The sequence below is a fragment of the Halichoeres trimaculatus genome, unplaced genomic scaffold (assembly GCF_033239565.1).
Source record: "Halichoeres trimaculatus isolate MK-OKI-2021-1 unplaced genomic scaffold, fHalTri1.1 fHalTri1_scaffold_3, whole genome shotgun sequence".
In the NCBI taxonomy this organism is placed as follows: Eukaryota; Metazoa; Chordata; class Actinopteri; order Labriformes; family Labridae; genus Halichoeres; species Halichoeres trimaculatus.
The window spans coordinates 33,289,752-33,309,369 of NW_027437181.1; the positions used below are offsets into that span (position 1 = coordinate 33,289,752).

General features: G+C 41.0%; 1 protein-coding gene across 5 annotated transcripts in view; it reads left to right on the top strand.

Moving 5' to 3' along the window:
* The first annotated feature begins 1,150 nt into the window (after nucleotides 1-1,150).
* The window catches only part of kif13ba (kinesin family member 13Ba), a 51,333-nt gene continuing 32,865 nt past the window's right edge, over nucleotides 1,151-19,618 (top strand). For 4 of the 5 annotated variants that reach the window (XM_074665921.1, XM_074665923.1, XM_074665924.1 and 1 more), the window contains exons 1-3: nucleotides 2,288-2,406; nucleotides 2,629-2,959; nucleotides 10,497-10,590. In XM_074665921.1, coding sequence (XP_074522022.1) covers nucleotides 2,875-2,959; nucleotides 10,497-10,590 — 179 coding nt within the window. In that variant the 5' untranslated portion in view covers nucleotides 2,288-2,406; nucleotides 2,629-2,874. Of the gene's footprint in view, nucleotides 1,166-2,287; nucleotides 2,407-2,628; nucleotides 2,960-10,496; nucleotides 10,591-19,618 lie in introns of those variants that run through there. The other variant, XM_074665922.1, reaches the window with a different exon arrangement.

A 19,618-nucleotide genomic window follows, 5' to 3' on the forward strand; every position in this document is an offset into this window, starting at 1 on the left:
GACTAGCGTGTTATGGCTCCATAGAGGTGCAAGAGACCGGCGACCCTCTGCTGTGAGAATTCACCAATGGGCCAATCCAAATCAAACACACAAACAACTGCAAAAACAAAACAAAACCCTTTGGAGAAAATTAGGCCACTATGTGCACATGTGTCTGTGTTTCCTGAAGGAATCTGCCTCCACTGATGCTACCGTCATCCTGGTTTAGTCACCTTGGGGTCTTCACCAGAGAAATGTGGAAAACAGATCAAAGTTTTTCTTTTTGCAAGTTTTTTTGATAAAGTAAAACCCACACTTTTGTTAATTTTTTTTTAATAATAGAAGAAATGAAATTGTCAAAGTTGTTGTTTTTGACTTTTGACTCTAAAGGGGATTTCATGACCCCCAAGTTTGTAAAATTCCCCTAGTGCAGGAAAACCCTGGTGTAATGGACAGTCCTGTAGAAATGATAGCTCTTCATAGAGCCATAGTGACGCTGCTTTTTGGAGTAAGAACACCACCACCACAGACGTCACGGTTAAAGATGGTGGTTGGGGTATCCCACTGCGAGAATGCTTCAGTACCCAGTCTGGAAGTGGGAATGGAATGGAAGGTTGAAGGTTGAATCATGGAGAAGCAAACAAAGTCAGACTTAACAGTTGTTTGTGCTCAACAGAAAGATCACTTTTTTTAAAGAGGCGAAAAGTGTGGGGGGGGGGGGGGGGGGGGGGGGGGGGGGAAGCATTTCCAATTCAATGAATTTGCAAATTCACCTAATAATACAGGTGAGAGAGGTTTGTAATTTTCATCAGAGGTACACTTAAACTATGAGTGACAAAATGAGAAAAAAATTAGGAAAACTCTGGATTTTTATTATGTATGCTGTACAGTGATCGAAGACCTTCAATAAACAGTTTAAACTGTACCTGTATTGTTCTAAAACAGTAAAACAGTGTTTAGGGCCGTACATTTGCATTAAATGGTGTACAATGAAACTGAACTGACTTGGTGTGACTGAACTGAACAAACCTGGTATCAATATGAAGTGATGTAATGAGATTTATTTCAAGTATATTGTAAAGGTTTATTTTGAAAGGTACTGCCGGAAGTGAAATGTTTGCTGCGCGTGGTTTAGTGATGACCAGCGGAAGTGTCGCGTGACTAGCTGCCGTCTTGAACACATCTGGTAACGACCACCTTTCCTCTTTACATAAGATTTAAAATTCGAGATGTGTCAGCTGATTTTATATTATTTCCTGTCTTTTAGGTGTGTTTAAGAATCAGCCGACTTCTTCGTTACCGACTTTTACTGACACTTTACTTTGTTATCGTTCCCTTTACGTTAACGGTCCTCGGCTGGGATGTCCCTCTGTAGAAACAGGGTGTAGCAACTGAAGTTTTCAAGTCGAATGAATTAGTGAGACTGCTGCACGTTAAAGTCGTTTTCCAATAAGTCAAAAACTGAAAAAATACAACTGTAACGTTGACATGTTTCGGCTAAAATATACGTTTCGTTATTTTGTTTTATTTCATCGTTGAGTTATACGGGGGCGGGGGTCACTATCACTGGTAATTCCGGATCAACAAGTTATTTTAAAGTTGTTTTTAAATAGAGTTTGGTGTTTAAATACGTGTAGCTGTCACTTGACATGAAGCAGCCATCGGCAAATCTCAATATAGTTACCGGTGTTCCATCGAAAAGTGCTTCCTGTCAAGATGGGCTGCCAATCGGTTCTGCGCATGCGTGGAGTCAATACTGGGCGCTTATCACCACTGTAAACTTCTCACACCGCTGAGGGAATATTGTTTACTGAAATAATCTTTAGAAGGGGGAACTAATTGTGTAACTTAACATAATCATCATTCGGTCACAGTGCAAAAAGATTGAGAACAGATGAAACCTGATTAATTGTATTGGTCCTGTTAGATGCGCCTCCCGAACAACCTTCAATAAAAGTTTTTATAACACCGTTCCAAATTATGCTTCCTAACTTCAATAGATTGTGCGATAGTGCGAATGTCTCTTATCATTCACATTGGAAATATTTTCCATAAAGAAGCCTGACAGAACACCGGCTTTTTGGTTTGATTTTGCTGGTACAATAAAACACCAGGAGTTACTATTTGCAATAGCTGTAAAATTTTACATTTTCCTATCTAAATTTCCTATATTTTCCTACATAAAAAAAATCTCAATTAGTATCATATTCTGTTTGTGGGTTGCAGACAAGTCGTTGTGGGCTTTTAATTTGTAGCTTTGTTTCTAGGCGGAAATGAGGATGCTGCTCGTTGCGTGCAACTCGACATGGGGGGGGATAGAGTGGATTCAGTCGGGAGACTGTAGATCATCGCCAGGCGGCTCTTTGTGGATCTTACTCGGTTAAACGCGTCAGTTAGCAGTGTCATTTGTAGGATGAATCCACTAAGGTATGTTTTTCGTGTATTGCGTCTTGTGTAGAGGTGTTATGGAGCAAAATGCTTGGAAAATGACAAAAACTTACCCCTTTCCTGCTGCTGCTCCCCCCCAGTTTGCCAGACAAATTAGCTGGCTAGCCCCTTTTTTCACTCGCAGATAGCATACGTTAACCCAGTCACATCCACCAGCTGCTGTACTATCTGACTCATTTACATGTCTTCTTTCCCTTTCAGCTTCCACACCTCAGTGGATTGAAATTTGCCTGGACAATGAGCAGGAGGAGAAGATAGGCAGCGGCTGGCTTCCTGCAGGATTCGCCCAGGCTTTTTGTTTTCCCATGGACATGCCTGGGCTATGGAGCAAAGCTGAGCGGAGCTAGCTGGCCGACGGTCCAGCTAGCGCTACATTTTCAAGCTTTTGGATGATTGTTTAGCTGAAGAGCTGATTTACTGTGGATCAGCCATACCTCCTCCCTTCCTATGCAAGGAGTCGGCATGGGGGAGCCCGGCATGGATGACGCCAACGTCAAGGTGGCTGTTCGTGTACGGCCCATGAATAGGAGAGGTGAGAGGGCATCGGTCTGATGCGGATTGGTTTAACAACACCTACCTAATGGTTTAAGAGGGCACACAGACTGCTTTTGTATACATGGTTTAAATGCAGTGTTAAAATGATGTTTGCCTAGATTGTGCTCCTGCTTTAACTGAAGGCTAGGTGATGAATATTCACACTATCAGCAGTAGGTGATGCAGGGACTGCCTCAGGTTTACTGTGGCCCCATTCCAATTCCTTCCTTAAAGCCTGAGCTCTAAACCTTAGAGACTTAACCAGTGTCAGTCATGCAGTGCACAAGGGGGAAGTCCATGTCCTTCACTGACTTAAAATGAGGAATGGGACACTGTTGTGAAAACACATGCAACCTGCCCATGAGCAGAACAAACTAATTTATAAATGCTATGCTTCCTTTAACAGATTTACTTTTCCTCTATTCAGTGCAGAAAGATTTGACTCCTTTCAGTGGAACAACTGACATTTAAACTTCACTTTGTCTTCAGGGTGGTACTTTGAATTGCTAAGCTGGTCAGATATGGTGGTGTCTAGAGTTGTTTTTCAGTCATCACAGGAGTGCTGAATGATATTAGTTTTATTGCAAGCTGTGTATTAGTCCTGAGCTATGAATTACCCTGCATTTTCCACCCCTGCAAATTCATGATAGATGCATCACCTCAGAAACATCTTTGTGATTTTGACATTGCATCGTATGAAGATTTGACAAACCAAAAGGCATGAAAGACATCTATTTAGATAATTCACAGAGACTGAAAAAATATGAACTTGAAGAAAACCTTCAGTTTTCTGTTAAATTGTCGGCATCCAAACTCTTCAGCACCATATGATCTGGCATGCACCAAGTGGGATCTCAAAAATTCACATGTCCCTTTGTGTGGAGATGGAGATTGGGGCTGAAATAAACAGCAGGTCACACTACCACTGGAGTATGGCTTTACCAAAGACTCCCTGTTTAATATCCCTGGAACTGGGTGCCAGTGAGAAATCAACACCCATTAGTGAAATGAGCTTCTGCAGATTAAAGACAGGCGGGTCTGGATGGCACATGTTCGTACAGCGCTGCCACAGGGCTTCCCTCATGGCTGCCTGCCATGCAGCTAGATTTAAAGCTGAACTGCTGCTGTGCTGTGTGAGATCTACTGTTCAAAAGACTCAACACTGTCTCCTTCACCGGCTGATACAGATGCCAATAGCTTCTTGACTTCAGCTGCCACTAGCTGTAAGGAAGTAGTGTATCAGTGCCTCCCGGTAAAGCCTTTGACAGCAGTATGTTACAAAACGGCTCTCAGTGCCATCAGTGCATCCTGTTTAAAGAATCATGCACTACAGACTGATTTGTACAGTGATATATTTTTAGGGTGACACTCTAACGTGGTCTGCAGCTTGTCTGCATAAAGCAGCATTTCCAAGTTTCACTGAACTCGGCCAACACTGGTATAGTGTTAGAAAAATGTGCGTGCAATGCTCTGGTCAATTATATCGCAGATCTTCAGTGCCACATTCAGGGGGGCATAGATGACATTTCCTGGTTGATTGCCAAGTGGTGTTTTTGCCGTGGGAGGCCATGTGTCCCATGAAAGGAGGAGGAGGAGGAGAGCTGCTGAGGCAGAGCGATTGACCGACAAGTGGCAGAATCAATCACGTGTCTCACTTGCTCTCCCCGCCTTCTCTGAACTGAAGAAGTTGGTCACAAGACCAAGGCAGTGGGTTTCTGCACTGCTTACATAGGTAGAGATTTAAAGGATAATGGACTGGTGGACTAAAACTCAGGAGGCAGGGTGGTTCAGCGGTGTTTCTGAAAGGTCAGGCGTCTAATACAGATCCATTAGAGTCAGGTATATTTGTTAATCTGTGCTGTAGTTGGGGAGACAGGAGTGGTTACGGATTTACAACTTACCATGTTCCATAACATCTCATTGGAGAGTTTGGTGGTTCAGCTTAGGACTAGACAGGACAATATCCTCTTCCTGCAGCCAGGGTGAAGTTAGATGTTTCTCTTTCACTACTCTGACAGGTACTTACTGTGGTTGAATTACCATTGTTTCCTTTTTGTGTCTTCTTTTTACTCAAAAGCCTTGTGGTTTAAAACAAAATAGTCACTCTGCCATAGTTTTCAGACATGTCTAGGATTCAGTCCAGAAGTAGACATAAAGTTGAGGTCTGTCGTGTCATGATGCTGAAGCATGTTGAAGTTTTTGCTTTGATTAGATTTAGTTTATTTAATGTTTTCCGTTAAAAAAAAACTCTATGATAAGCTTGAAAAATAAAGCCTGTAAAATACATCAAACAGAAAACAGACATGAACAGCAACAATATGGCGCATGTATCACAGTGAGATACTCTGACCTGGGGTTGATAAATCTGAGGCTTTTTCTTGTTATTATGACCTGATGGATATGCTAGTATTCTTAGGATTTTGGGAGCATGCTTTGGCTCTGTGCACAGCACAATTACAAAATGTATCTCAGCTGGAGAATTGACCTCAGTTTTCAACACATCCCCTCTGAGCAGTTTGCGTTCAGCTCTGTAGGTTGTAAACAAACACAGCTTTTTGAAGAAAACAAACTGAGTTACAATGTGATGTCAAGTTTTTTCTCCTGCGCACATTAGCAAATAGGTGTTTTAAGAAGTAGTAGTTGGTGAAAAAGTCCTAGATCCTGATTTGATTGTGGAGATCCAAAGTGTCCACTTTTTTTTTAATTAAGTCTCTTTTTATTTATTTGTTTTTAAAGGAGCTTTTTCTAAAGGTGGAACATTCCATTCCACTCTTGCTTGCAGGTCTGATTCAAACAACAGTGCAACAAATACCTGTGTTCTTTGTCCACTGCTCACTGAGAAAGGGCATTCATTAATTCAGTGACTGGAAACAAGCTGACAAACCTAATGACCTTTTAAGTGCAGTGAGAACGATTTCTGAACCGCAAGTGCCAAGGCTTCCTGTAAATTTCTTCTGCCCTCTTCATCAATGGACCACTAAACATCTAACAGTTCCACAATTTCAAATAAGCCCCAGCACCTCTTCACCAGACCCACACACATGGACACCTCTGTGCTTCTCAGATCAGACACCCTGTATCCTGGTGTCAGAGTTTCTTTAGGATGCTGTTGTTAGGCAGTGGCTGAGGGAGGGACTCAGAACTCTAAAGTGACTCTGAAGTAATGAGCTGGCTTCTTAGAGCGGTGGTAGAGTGGTCACTCTCTGTCTCTCTGTATCCCAGGTTGAGGAGGAGAGGTGGTGTAGCTGCCCAGCAGAACAAAGGCAGGAAGGGAGTGAGGCTGAATGAATATTTGCTAAAGTTGCGTAATGCTCCATGTTCCCATGGCTGTGGCCTTCGAAGAACACAGCAACCGAAGGCGTAGCAACAGCAACACCACAGCCAATCAGCTTCCTGGCTTATGTGGGCCCTGTGGTGCCAAACCTCTGCACCGGTATACCAGAGGAAGACCTGAGACAGGGCCAGTGGAAAGAGAGAGCTGGTGAAATGAAAACAATGGGAACATTTATCCTTGTAACGGCACTGCATCAAACTTTCCCTTCTGAAAGTACAGTTAGAACATGGGCACATGGGTAATGTAGGCTGGCAGGCAGGCAGCGAGGGATGTGTACCTTTCACATTCGAAATGTTACGGTATCGATTCCTGGTACCTGGCAATCGGTATAGGTACTCAACGGTACCAGCTTTTGGTACTTTTTTGTGTCTATGTGGTAAAAAAATATCGGTTGTTAATTATTAATATTTAAATTTTCTTTCAACTGAACATATTTATTCTTCGATATATAACCTTGCAATGCTGTGTTCATGTCTAGCATGAAAAATTGCCTATTCTTCCACTCACTCACAGTCACAAGGATGCGTTCAGGTACCTAAACATGGTGCCTTTTGATTTTACGTATATCAGTACGGTACTATTGACAGAATTCAGTCGGTACCCATCAAAGTACCTAATTCGGTACCCATCCTTACAGGCAACAGTAGAGGATAAGAAGTTGGACTCGGCCACTCTGTGTCACTTCCCCCATTTGACTCTGTTTTTTATGCCCTCACTGTTTGTGACTCTGTCTGCTGGCTCACTCTGCTTTTTTGTTTTGTGAGATCCTCGACAGCAGAAGAATCGTAGTGATTCAGGTCCTCTGACCTTTGACTCCAAATTTCCCGGCTCTTCTTCTGCGGTCCTGCTAGGGCCAGCAGAGTTGAGATTCTTCAATGTGTTGAAGTTGCTGGCCACCTTCACCTCAAATTCTTGTTTTTTTTATCATCTGCCCAAACACAGCTAGCCTGTCATGCTAAACTTAACACTGATTAAGTTGATCTCACTTTTATCTGAAGTAGAATGGTCTGATATCCCACAACACGACACAAATTAACAAGACCACTGACAGTCAGTTGGTAGTTTATTGCTTTTAGACTGGATATTACACTTGTTCACTTTTATACCGTGCCAAACATTTTGCCTTAGCTGTCAAGGTTTTAGTCATTTTAAACTCTTTCATGAGTCCTGGAATATGGAACTTGCAGTTTTCAGTGAACCAGGCTGATTTTAAGTTGGGCTTGGATCCCTTGAAGCCCCGTCACAAAGAACAGAAAAAAACATTCTTTAGGTCATAACAGACAATGGAGTGCATTTTTGTTAACTATTATAACTCCTTCTTTAATTTGAGTAAGAAAATTCTGTTTTTTACTTGAGGCTTTCCTCATAACAGAATATTCTCTAAACTGGAAGCATTGTTATTTGCCTACTATGATAGTTATACATATTTCATAGTACAGAATAAGAGGTCAAACATTTCCAGTAACAGGTATCAGTGTAGTCTTTCAGAGCTGGGAATCCCAACTAAGCAAAAATTTCCCCATCTTTATTTCGACTTCTCCATTTTCCAAATGCATTTTTAGAACAGGTTCATGTGAATGGCTTTTGTGTCTTATATTTGTTCTGGTATCACTGCTAGATAAATCGGTCATTTGCATGTGTGCTCGCATGGTAGGAACTAAATGGATGAGCATGACCAGGTGCTTTTCCTCCCAAACTAAATGAGCTCTTTTTCTCATGCACTGAAATGAACCCTTGTGAGTGACCGTTTGTTTAGTATTCATGTGCTGTACATCATGGAGACGTGACACTGCCAGCAGTCATCATTCTGCATGTGCTCCTCCCTGCTGTGGATTTCTTTATGCCTGGATAAAAATCTGCAACCGCAGGAATAATAATCCCAAACGCCCCAATCAGGTCTTGAAGAAGAAAGGAATTGAAACCACAGACTGTTTTTTTTCCTGTGCTGACACTTATGCTGAAATTAACAACCCCAGCATGCTGTTACATGCTGTATTTTAAAGAAGAAAACCATTATTGACACTCATTTGTTGCGTAATAGTGTATTTCAACCTCCAGCAGTGTGAGTGTGAAGGCTGGGTGAGAATTTGATGGTTAATTGGGTGAAAAGAAGCCCAGTCAAGCAGCATGTGCAGCTGAGGTTTAGCTCTGGAAAACTACTGATTCAGTCTGAAGAGAAATCTTTGTTTACATGTGATGCCTGAAGAAGGCCTCAGAGGTGAAGGACATTTTTTATTACTTGTGGATGATTTGCATTTAGGGAGAATTGCTCTCACCCTGACCTCTGACCTCCCTCTAGCAGTGGGAGGAGGAAAACAGGATATCCTTAGTGGAAGCAACACATGAGGGGACAAAAAGCTGAGTCCTGTCCTTACCTTATCCACCTGGACACATAATGATAATCAATCATTCAATTCCTTGTCTGCGGTTATTAATAAACTTCCTAAATGTAAATAAAACTGTTGTGTAGTTGTAAGTGGTGTCTTTCATTAACAGCAAACATTTTTATTCATGATTTAAGTTGTAAAAAGTGCATTAGTGTTTGTGTCACTGTGACACAAGCCTTCCCTTCCACTTAAAGAGTGCATCTGTCCTTCTGACAATTTAGTCACGCCTGAAACTAACCTATTGTAATTTTTTTTTTTTTTGGTAAATGCACGACCACGTCTGCCAAAACTGGATGCCCAGGACATGCTGGCAGCACCTAGCCTTTGCTCAGACAACCACCAGTGAGTCTCACTGCTAAGACAGATGAATGGAGAAACTTAGCAGCCTCATGAGTTTCCAGTGTGGTTCATGTTATTTTCCAAGGCTTGCACAGTAGGGCGTCTATTAGCAGCCTTTTTGACTGACCCACTATGAGAGCAAACATGTAGCACTTAACCATCAATTTTTATAAGAGAGGTCAGACACTTTGCTTTTTTTAATCAATGCATTCCTTTTATTTTTAGGAGAGGAAGTAGCTTTTCATATTGTGATGAAAAAGTTCTTTAGTTAGTAACGTCTTATGCTGACTCCAGCATCTAGCAATAATGGAGAAAGCATTACAACCACTCTAGTGTTGAGTTGGAAATGGTCGGTTGGTGTTTCGAAGGCCACGTGTTGCACCATGACAAACAGGCCAGGGTCAGCATGGGTGGACCTCATCTGTGTGTGTGTGTGTGTGTGAGGGAGAGACTGTTTACCTTGAGAAATCCTGTGTTATTGATTTATGCTTACTCCCAGGTAAAAGGGCATTTGGTGCTCAGCTCAGTGCTCACACAACTGTTTAAACTTGATGTTCCTCTAAAAATTGTTTCACTATGATGTCATTTGATCTCTGTTCCTCAAAGGGGTCCATGGTTGACATGTAGGTTGTACATTTGTGCAGTTTGTTGACCTTCCTGCAAAGTATGGGAAAAAAATGAATGATTTTCTTCACAAATATAATTCTTAAAAAGTAACATTATGAAATATTTCCTGGCCTGCCCCTTTATTTAGTACATGTGGGCTAAGAAGATTGGACTCCTTATGTTAAACATTAGAGATGCACGATATTGGATTTTTGCCGATATCCGATATGCCAATATATGGAAACCTCTTTTGGCTGATACCGACACCGATAATCACAAGTTTTTTTTTTTCACTGTAAAGAAAGCTAAGTCTATCCTGTACTGGAATTTATATGTTACTCTTTTTGTGACGGTCTTATTTGTTTAAGAAACACACATAAAACAAGACAAAAACATTTGATTTTACCATAAATAAGACATGTATTATTTTTTCAAAGGCATTTCAAGGCATTCAGTATTGAAATACAGAAAAATAATTTCTTCAGATCACATGAACTTTAAATGTACAATGCATTTTTAAAGATAATCAAGTTGTATTTGATTATTTTAGAGCTACTGTAACAACCTGGTGACAGACACGGAGCTCTGCAGTGCAAATAAATGAAGTGCTACATTTTATTTAAGGAGCTTATTTTTCAGATGGAAAATAATAATAATCCTAACTGAATAGCACGTAATCGGCTGTGCCTTTGGCAGAAATTTTCATATCTGCCGATACCGATAAACGTGTTTTTAAGCTTTTATCAGCCGATACCGATATTGTGCCGATAGTATCCTGCATCCCTATAAAACATACAGCAGTAGAAACATAGATGTGAAGATTTGCAGTTGTGCGTTGACTTAAACATCTTTTTCTTTGTGATCCACAGAAAAGGAGTTAAACACTAAATGTTGTGTGGAGATGGTGAAGAATCAGACGGTCCTCCATCCTGCTGGAGGTAACCTAGGAAAAGGAGACTCCAGGTATGTTCATCTGTTGTTCAGCGGTGATTCTTCTCAGTTACCAACATGGACACAGTACATGGTTAACTTTTATTTCTTGTTTAGCAACTTCTTTTAAGTGACTGTGTGTCAGTCATTGCTCATCCCGGTGCAACCTTTGGAGTTTAACATCCATAAATCTGTTTCAGTATCTTAGAAAAAACACCCCCTAACTTGTCAGATAAAATACAAGTTTCTTCAGTGTTAAAAATAGATTGCAGTAGTTGTGTACATTAATATTAAACAGCTAACTGTAGCATCTGCTTGCTAGCATGGTATACCTTCAAAAGTGCTGGTGCTAAAGAGTGATGAAGATGATAAACATAGCTTAGCTTAGCTTATTATGTTGTTTTCAGCCACATTGTTCTTGTTCACACGCTTTGCTGTTACTCAGATTTACAGCCCACCATGTTTTCTCTTCTCCTTACTGTGTCTTTGTGTGATTTAGTGTCTCAGATGTTTTCCTGTACCCTCCCCCTGATTGCTGCTTTAAAAAAAAGCTTCTCCCAGATTTGTCAGGAATGTTTCTTCATCATCATGATAATTTTCTTGGCATGTAGCGATTCATCCAGCTGCTGGGCCTCATGGAGACAGGTGTATTTCAGCTCTCCTCGCTTATCTGTTCCTCTGCTCAGGCTTTTCCTTCGCTTCCATCCCAGTGGGCAGCTGTTATTGGTGGATAACCCTAAACTGTGCCTCAAGGCTTACATTTCTCAATCCCAGCGCTGTAGGACATATTACGATGAGTTAGTTTTGGTTGCAGGGGGCAGAATAGTGTGCATGTGTGTGTGAGAATGTGTGACAGCGTGTAATCTGATCGCCGACTGACTGAAGGAATTTTGTATGAGGGATCAGACTGAGCAGGCTTTTGCAAATATATCATGTGGCAGAGAAAGTGTGTAGTACATCTCATGGAATTAAAGATATAAGCTGTATTAAGTAGATTTATTCATCCTCTTTTAATTTAAGTAATCATCTGTCACCGTCCAGTGGGCTGAGCCTGAAATCTGATCCGCCATCTTGGAGGAAGCCAGCTGTGTCGGAAGAAGGATCTCCTTGTGGTTGGTGGAGCTGACTGCAGATCAGAAGCAGTGAATAATGCTGGCTTCAGACTGAAGTGCAGCAGACAACAGAAGCAGCGTGTTTGTATGTGTATGTGCATGTCTGTGTGTGTGTGTGTGTGTGTCTGGAAGAAGGGCGCTAGAGAAAGAGACAGCGGCAGACAGAGACGATATAACATGAAAAAGACAGACACCGCTCGCTCCTCTCTTCCTTCACTCCATCAGGTCGTAACTCCCCACCGGCTGGCTTCCTCCCTTTTTCTCAGCTCTTCCGTTTCCCGGGCAACACAGGGGGAGGTTAACTCCGGGTCGCTGCCGGTGACCGTGAAGCCCCTTCCTTCAGTGAGGAGTCATTATAAGAGGGGAAAAACCCTTATTTTCTTGAGCATCTGTCGCCCATAAACTTTCTCTGGTGACTTTTATGGAGCAGCAGACAAGAGCAGAGCTGTAGTTTCTCTTTCTGCCTCTCAGTGACAAAAGAGTGAGGAAGCAGCCGGAGGACGGGCTGACTGACTGCTGCCCTCAGTGTGCAGATGCTGTTTTACTTTTTATTTGTTTCTTTTCCTTATTAACATACTGTTAACATAAGAATCATCTTTAACTCAGCAGAATTATAGGAGTTAATGGATTGTAGAGACTGGAGAAGCGTGTGAAGAAGAACTCTGCAGTGATGTTGCAGGTTGACTTTGCTTTTCTGGCCAAATGTGTTGAAAGGATGCTCCCATGCTGAAATCTAGGGCAACTTATCTGCAGTGAATGCATAAAAAAGAGTTTGCAGCTTGGTGGCTGAATACAACCATTGTCTATACATTTACTGCAGATCTGTGAAGATTGCACTGAAAACACTGCAGCAGAATTTAATCAGACCTAAACAATAACTACATTTTCTTGATTGTGCTCAAGTAATTTGAAGGTCTTAAAGTACCTCTTTAAGAAAGATTGGATGTAAATCAAATACTAGTTTTCATCTAAACTCCAACACAGTAGAATGTATGTTAAAAAGCACCCCCCCACACAGAGCAATATTCAGTTGAACTGATCCTGAGGGAAGGTATAATATTAAGTTTTGTTCGACTTTCACGGGTAAACCTACATCTTAAAAGAATCATAGGACAGAGAGCTACTTCCCTTAGTTTCCTCAGTAGCCTCTGATATTCTGCTTTCATTTGCGTTCATTGTTACTATGCACAAGCCAGTAAATAAATATGCATCGTTGTCAAAAAATCTGCACATGTTGCAATTTTTATATAATTACAGAAGAGCAGCTGGTGTTTTAAACATGTGGAGGCACAGAGTGTTGTACTGAGGCAGTCATAAAAATGCAGGGTTAAGACTTTTTTGACGGGGACAGATTCTTCAGGTTAGTAAGGAAAGAAAAGCCTTAAGAGGAGGAAGATAATGTGGAAGATGGCCAGTGTGGAATCTCTAACTTAGGAGTGGGCAACTAATTTTTACAAAGGGAAACCTGAATTGTGGCAGAGTGCCACACCAACAAAAACGTGAACTCAAATTTGCTCAATATTATCTTTTTCCCCACTATGAAATACATTTTTATATTTGATTAGCTGCTGCTGGTAACCAGAAGAATATGGATATTCTGTAAATATGTGAAATTGTGGTGTGGGTCAAAAAAGCCGTAGAATTAATCAACAGTAAAAACAAAAACAATGATAGCATTAGAGTTTCAATTTATTTTTAGCTTGTTAGTCTCCATTGATACTGAAAAACTCCATCAAAAATTTATTCAAAAAACGACAGTAACTTCAAAGTTTTTCACTTCATTTTTACTCTGCACTGAGAAAAATCTAGTCATTCTCGGGCTTGAACAAACTCATTGAAATCTGGATGGATTTCTAAGGACCTCACTTGTTGCTGTTCACACTCAGGGCTCACGCACACAAGTGCGTCTATACGGAAATAACCCATGCTTTTCAAATTAAAAGCGGCACAGGTGTAATGCATACGATGCGTAATTTTTGTTTTTTACTTTCATTCTAATTTATGATTGACCGTGCACAGGCTAGACAGGGACACCCAAAGAGCCGGATGTGGCTCGCGGGCCGTATTTTTCCCATGTCTGCTCTACTTGATAGAAAACTAATGGTTACAGTCTACTCAGAATAGACTTCAGCTCTTTGTTCGTGTGAGGTGTCTGCACTGGTGTTTCTGCAGTGGTTGTTGCCGAAGCAAAGGATTAGGCTTGTTGAAATATAAAGCTTGGATTTTCTCTCTGTCAGAGAGCCAAAAATAACTTTTTAGTCTAGTGGTTGGTAGAGGTGGGTATTGGCTGAGCCCCTCAGTATAATACATGTTGCAATAGTTTACTGTAATCTGCATAATTACCTGAAAATTTAAAAACAGAGTTGAGAAAACCTTGCTTTTAAGCATAGGATTGTTACAACAACAGAGTGTTAAAATTTGGTGTGCTATTAGGTGGTAGTAGACACAGACTAGAACTGTATCAGAAGGGTTTTTTTTTTACCACAGTAACATTTTAGATACCAGGTGGGTCAGAGAAGTCAAGGCATGAAAGAAGACTTTAAGTTATCAAAACTCTAAAATGCTGTAAAACATTTTTCACTTCATCTTCAAAGTTTGCTGCTTGATCAAGTGGGTATTGGACTGTCCCTCTTTAGATTACCACGTCTTGTGGATCCAGTCTGATGTATAGCAGCATCTACTGGAGTTAAGGGGATTTTTGATTGATTTAAAGGAGATATAAAGACAGTTTTTATCCATTCAATGTCTATCAAACAGTTTCCTACAGTTAGAGAGATCAGGTGTCAGGCCTTACTCCTGACAAGTGAGTGTGTTCAGGAGGACTGAGATACTGCTACAACATGACTCTAGCTAACAGATAAAACATTAGTACCAGTATGTTTGTTTGTTTTTTAGTGTAGGACACGTAGTGGTCCTTTACTGGAAAATAAACGTGAAAGATTTCATCAGAAAAGTTTTAATCTATGTCCTTGTTCACTTTATGTGTAGTGTACCGTGTGCATGTGATATATCTGCTGTGTTTCTTTGTAACCTTACATTCTTTCACTATATTTAGAAAAAGACCGTCCTGTCCAGTCAGGCAAAGGACAGAAAAGGCCACCAATCACTGAAACAAGGAAGGTCATGTTCAGCATTGGTTAAACACTGAGCCGTGAACAACCCTGACACACAATAGACCTTGTCCACTCGCTGTGCGGACACACTTAGTGCCTCAGCCACTTGCTCTTACATCAGAATAAGGTCTGAGCTGCAGGACAAGAATTAATGTTTGGATAAAAGATAAAGGATTAAATATTCTAAAGAGAAAAGTGACTCTAAAAACAGTTTAATGCCAACTTCTGCAAGTATTAATGTATCAACAGAAACATTTACTTTAAATTAAAGAGCTTTACTCTGACAAAATACCAGCCTGGGTTGTTTTTCACCATGTGAAGATATTTTACTTTGAGATCATTATCTTTTTTTCTCATTTTTCTCTACCCATTTGTAAGTTGGTGTTCTACTTGTGTGTCTGATTCAGTTTTTCCACCAGCAGAGCTCACTGGGCAGCCAGTATTAAGTTCCCCACACTGCCAGCCTCACTGACTCAGTGTGGTGGGGCCTGTTATTTTAAGTTTGAATTTTTTTTCTTTCTTTGAGTTTCAGAGAATCACCTTCGAAATTTGTTCTGTATTAACCATATATTCTATACTGAGCTCCCTGTTTGCAGGCTGCTAAACCTAACATAGATTTTATTGTGGTGCAGCACTGGTAATCTATTGTTTCATCTCCACGCAGAACATTTTGTTTCCTCTCTGCTTTTGCACCTGCCCTCCCCCTCCCTGAATGACTTTCCCGCCCCCTGGATGTCCTAACCTCCAGAGTTTGAACTGCAGTCAGTGCCGGGGCACTCTGCACTGGTCTGTCTGATAAGCAGACAGCAGACCTCCCTACAGCCGCGTGGTCAGACACCACAGTTTGCATGCTGACCCGGGGCTGTTTGCATTGGACTGGTGAATCTGGATGTTGACACACTCTGACAACGATCTGTCTGCCTTCAGATACCAGAGAGGCAAACACAAGGGGCTCAGTTTCCAAGACGATTAACAAAAGAAACTGTGCGGTCCTCTTTCTTAGAGTATTGTTAGACATTTTTGCCACAGTGCTTTGTGTCCATGGTTGTCGTTTTCTTGTATGTGATATGATGTTGTGTTTGCTGACCAAGTGATGCTTTCTGCTCAAAAACACACCAGGGCTGAACTAAAAAAACGGTAACAACTTGAGCTGCATTTCCACCAAGCAGTCCGGTTCATTTTAGTACGGTTTGGCACAGTTTGGTACAGTTAAGTCTGATCCCATTTGCGTTTCCACAGCAAACTGTACCCTCTCGTGGTAGGCGGCGTTTAAGCCAGATGCCAAAAGCTGCAGCTGTTAAACAAAAGCATGACGCCGTTGCAGCGCCACACAGTGCTAATAAATCCAACAAAGAAGAAAAACGCGACAGTAAACAAAGAGCATAGATGGAAGACATGCAGCATTCTGTCCTCTCTGTGATTGGCATGTAGCTCTTTGATAGAAAGTGCAATCAAGCTTCGTTTCAGTGAAGTCTGGCACCCATACGAAAGGGTCCCAAAAAGTGGGACAGCTCGTCTTGCTTAATTAGTGATCTGTCCCAGGATAAGTCAGTGAAAACGCCACAAAATGCGCGCCATACCGAGACGAACCAATCCGGTCTACTTGGTGGAAACGCAGCTTAAGTTGTTACCGTTGTTTTAGTTCAGCCCTGGTGTGTTTTTGAGCAGAAAGCATCACTTAGTCGGCAAAATTATCTTAAGAAAGCATATCGCATCAAACTGCATGTTGCAAAATAGAACTGTAATGAATTCCTCCATGTGGATAAAAAGAGTTAGTTTTGGCTGCAGGGAGAAGATACCAATCCAAAATGAAATTTACTGTCCCTGGCTTTAAATCAAAGAATGTAAAGAAAGTTCAGCTGAGCATTAAACTTAAAGATTGAGAGAGAGGAAACAATGAATCCACTGTTCTTGAGATATGTATTATCTGCAGAGAGAAATAAGAAAGCACATACAGCACACAAGTCAGTCTCACAAGTATGGGACGTTTTAAGCTGTGCTGATTGTCACGCAGCTACTTTTTCTCCAACACACTGACCTACTACAGAGGCTGGAGTCAGACTGTGTTGGATTGTAACATTAAAAACATTCTGTATGGCTGGGAGTTCAACATCCAGATTCATGCCGCAGACATATCAGAGACCTGCCAGCCAAACTCATTTAGCATTCAGCATGGTGTGAAAATGTCTCACTACTGTCTGAACACTGATGGTAAAGTGGTGGACGTTAATCTGGAAACTGTTTAAATATTCTGGGTCAACCTTTCTGTGAGGAGAGTGTGAAAGGGAGAAATCATGACTATCCTCAGGTCCATCAAATCTGCATCACACTGATAGATATATAAATGAGTCTGAGGCAGCCAGCACCATCAACAGCTTTGTACAGACTTGTATCCTAACATATGAAAGCTGTGATGGGCTCACTTGTTTTGGCACCCAGACATTTGGATGGTGACCATAACCTGAATGTCCTCTCTAGTCAGGTTTGTTTGGGGTTTTGTTTTTTGCTGATCAAATACCTGGGTGATGCCTTGTTGGTGTTTTTGCAGATGAGTGGTATTTCCAAAATATTTCACCTTCATGGTACAGCTCACCTTGCTGTTGTCTCGCTCTTCCTCTGACTCTGAGGTTTGTGCTTTCATCTGTCTTCAGTGGTGCAGCTCTGCCTCAGCCTCTCACATGGCCAGATCTTGTTGCACTGGGGATGGTCTATATTAAAGTATCATTCTGCAGATATCATAAATGACAATCTGGTCATCAGATTAGAAATTGATTTAAACACTAAAACCTTTTTTAAGCCAGCCCTATAATGTGAAATCAGTAAATAAACATGTCTTGCAGCCACTGGTTTAAAGGATTTGTGCATGCTCATCTTGCTGTAAGTAGGTGTGATTTAATCAGTTTGTGGAGGAACTATTAATTCACCATCTTTTTCAAGAGAATTGTTTTGTACTAAAGTTTCTTTTTTATATGAGATTCATCGGCTCTTGTAGTTTGTAGTTGTCCATTTAAGGTAACATTTTTGTCTTGCGGTTGAAATGATCTAAGGGTTTCAGGTTTTCTCTTTGGCACTAGTGAGCAAAGAGAAGCAGCAAAAAAATATTAGACCATTCACACTAGGTTTGACTGGAGTGTATATTCTTTAGCTTTATATTTGAAACTGCTTGAATTTAACTGGCTTAGATTGTTTGCATTTGTTTTTGGAACAATGAAACCTCATTTTAGCAGAATGGAAGAAGGAAGTGTGAAGGCAACAGCTGCGCACACCCCATTTTAAAATAAATTACATTAATTAAGCACATCTCCTCAGGCTGTGTGAATAAATCCAGCCTCAAGCTGGGGGTGCAGCATGGCATGCAACGTGAAATGTATTGGCTTCAGCATCTGAAGGTGCTGGTGTAGAAGAAGTGTTTGATAAACAGAGAAAAAACAGCTAAGTGATCGGTGAGTGAGGTGATTTATTTTATGTTGTTTTGCCTGAGCAGTGTACCGTATAAGCATCTTCGCAGTATGTATGGAGCAAGTGTCATCATCATCATCATCAATCACAATGTGCTGAGCTCAAATGTTGGCCTATTACATGTCATTCTGTTGTTGGGTGCCGTCAGTATGTTACGCCGATGCTGTTTCTGCTTCAGCTTAACATTCCAGTCTCAGGCCCAGCCTCTTTACTCTCTGACCCCCCTGGCTACCTCCAGCCTCCTTTCCATCCTCCACTCCTCATTCCTCCCTGCACAGCCGTGGATGGTACTGTCCCAGAGAGAAAAAAGAGAATGCAAGAACAGTAGAGAAAGATGGAGAGGGGGGAGCAGCCATGCATTAAGTTATTTTTTAAATGACGGTGATCAGAGCAGAGGAGCAGGCAGAAAGGAGGAGGGACGAATAGAAGTGTACGAGGGCCGAGGGAGGCGGGTTCACAGCTCTCCTGACCGCCTCATTCTCCCCTCCTATTGGTCAGAGGGGCCCCTGGCTTCGTTAATGGGCGGTTGAGCGCAAGACATGGGTGACCCTTCTCGCCTGCAGCCTCTGAAGCAACTATGACAGCTGTCATCATTGTGTACGTCAAAACCTGCTACGCCATTTCCACTACTATAGTGTGTTTGGAGATGTGACTGATGGGAGATAGTGGGCACGAGGGATGCTCTGGGATCCCCTGAAGGAGGAGAAACAACAATGGCATTCACCAACATAAAAATGAATAAATCTTTAGGCTGGAGTTTTAAAGACTTTCCTCCCAGCAAACATGCCTAGGAAGATTTTAGGACCATGTTTCCCCATATCTTTGTATTTTCAGTAGTGGTCTACTTATATTATTTTTTGATAAAGAGGCGAGCAGATTGGTACAGACAAAGGTGACATCAGCCTGTAAATGCATATATCATCAATGCTCAGTGTTAGGCCTGTCACAATAACAAATTTTGCTAGACGATAATTTTCCAAAATATTATTGCCGATAAACAATGTTATTGTCAATATTATTTTGATTCTTTTTTCCATTTTTTCATTGATGTAATTATGATAAATGGGATAATAAAGTGAGTACACCATATCAAAAGCAAGAAACTTTAATTTATTAAGAGTATTTAACTGTAATTAAAAGGTCAGGATCTTTTAAATAAAATAAATCAAACAAAGAAAATAATAAATTTGACAAACAAGAATGAGAAAAAAAATACAATGAAAATGAAATGGACTCTCTTTTAGAAAAAAATACATGTCAATGAAAATAATTAATACTAATCAAAAACAATAAAACATAGACCCTGTCTCTAAAGAAAAAACAAAACTCCAAAAAAAAACACAACAATAAAAACTATAGCCTAGAGAAAAGGGAGTT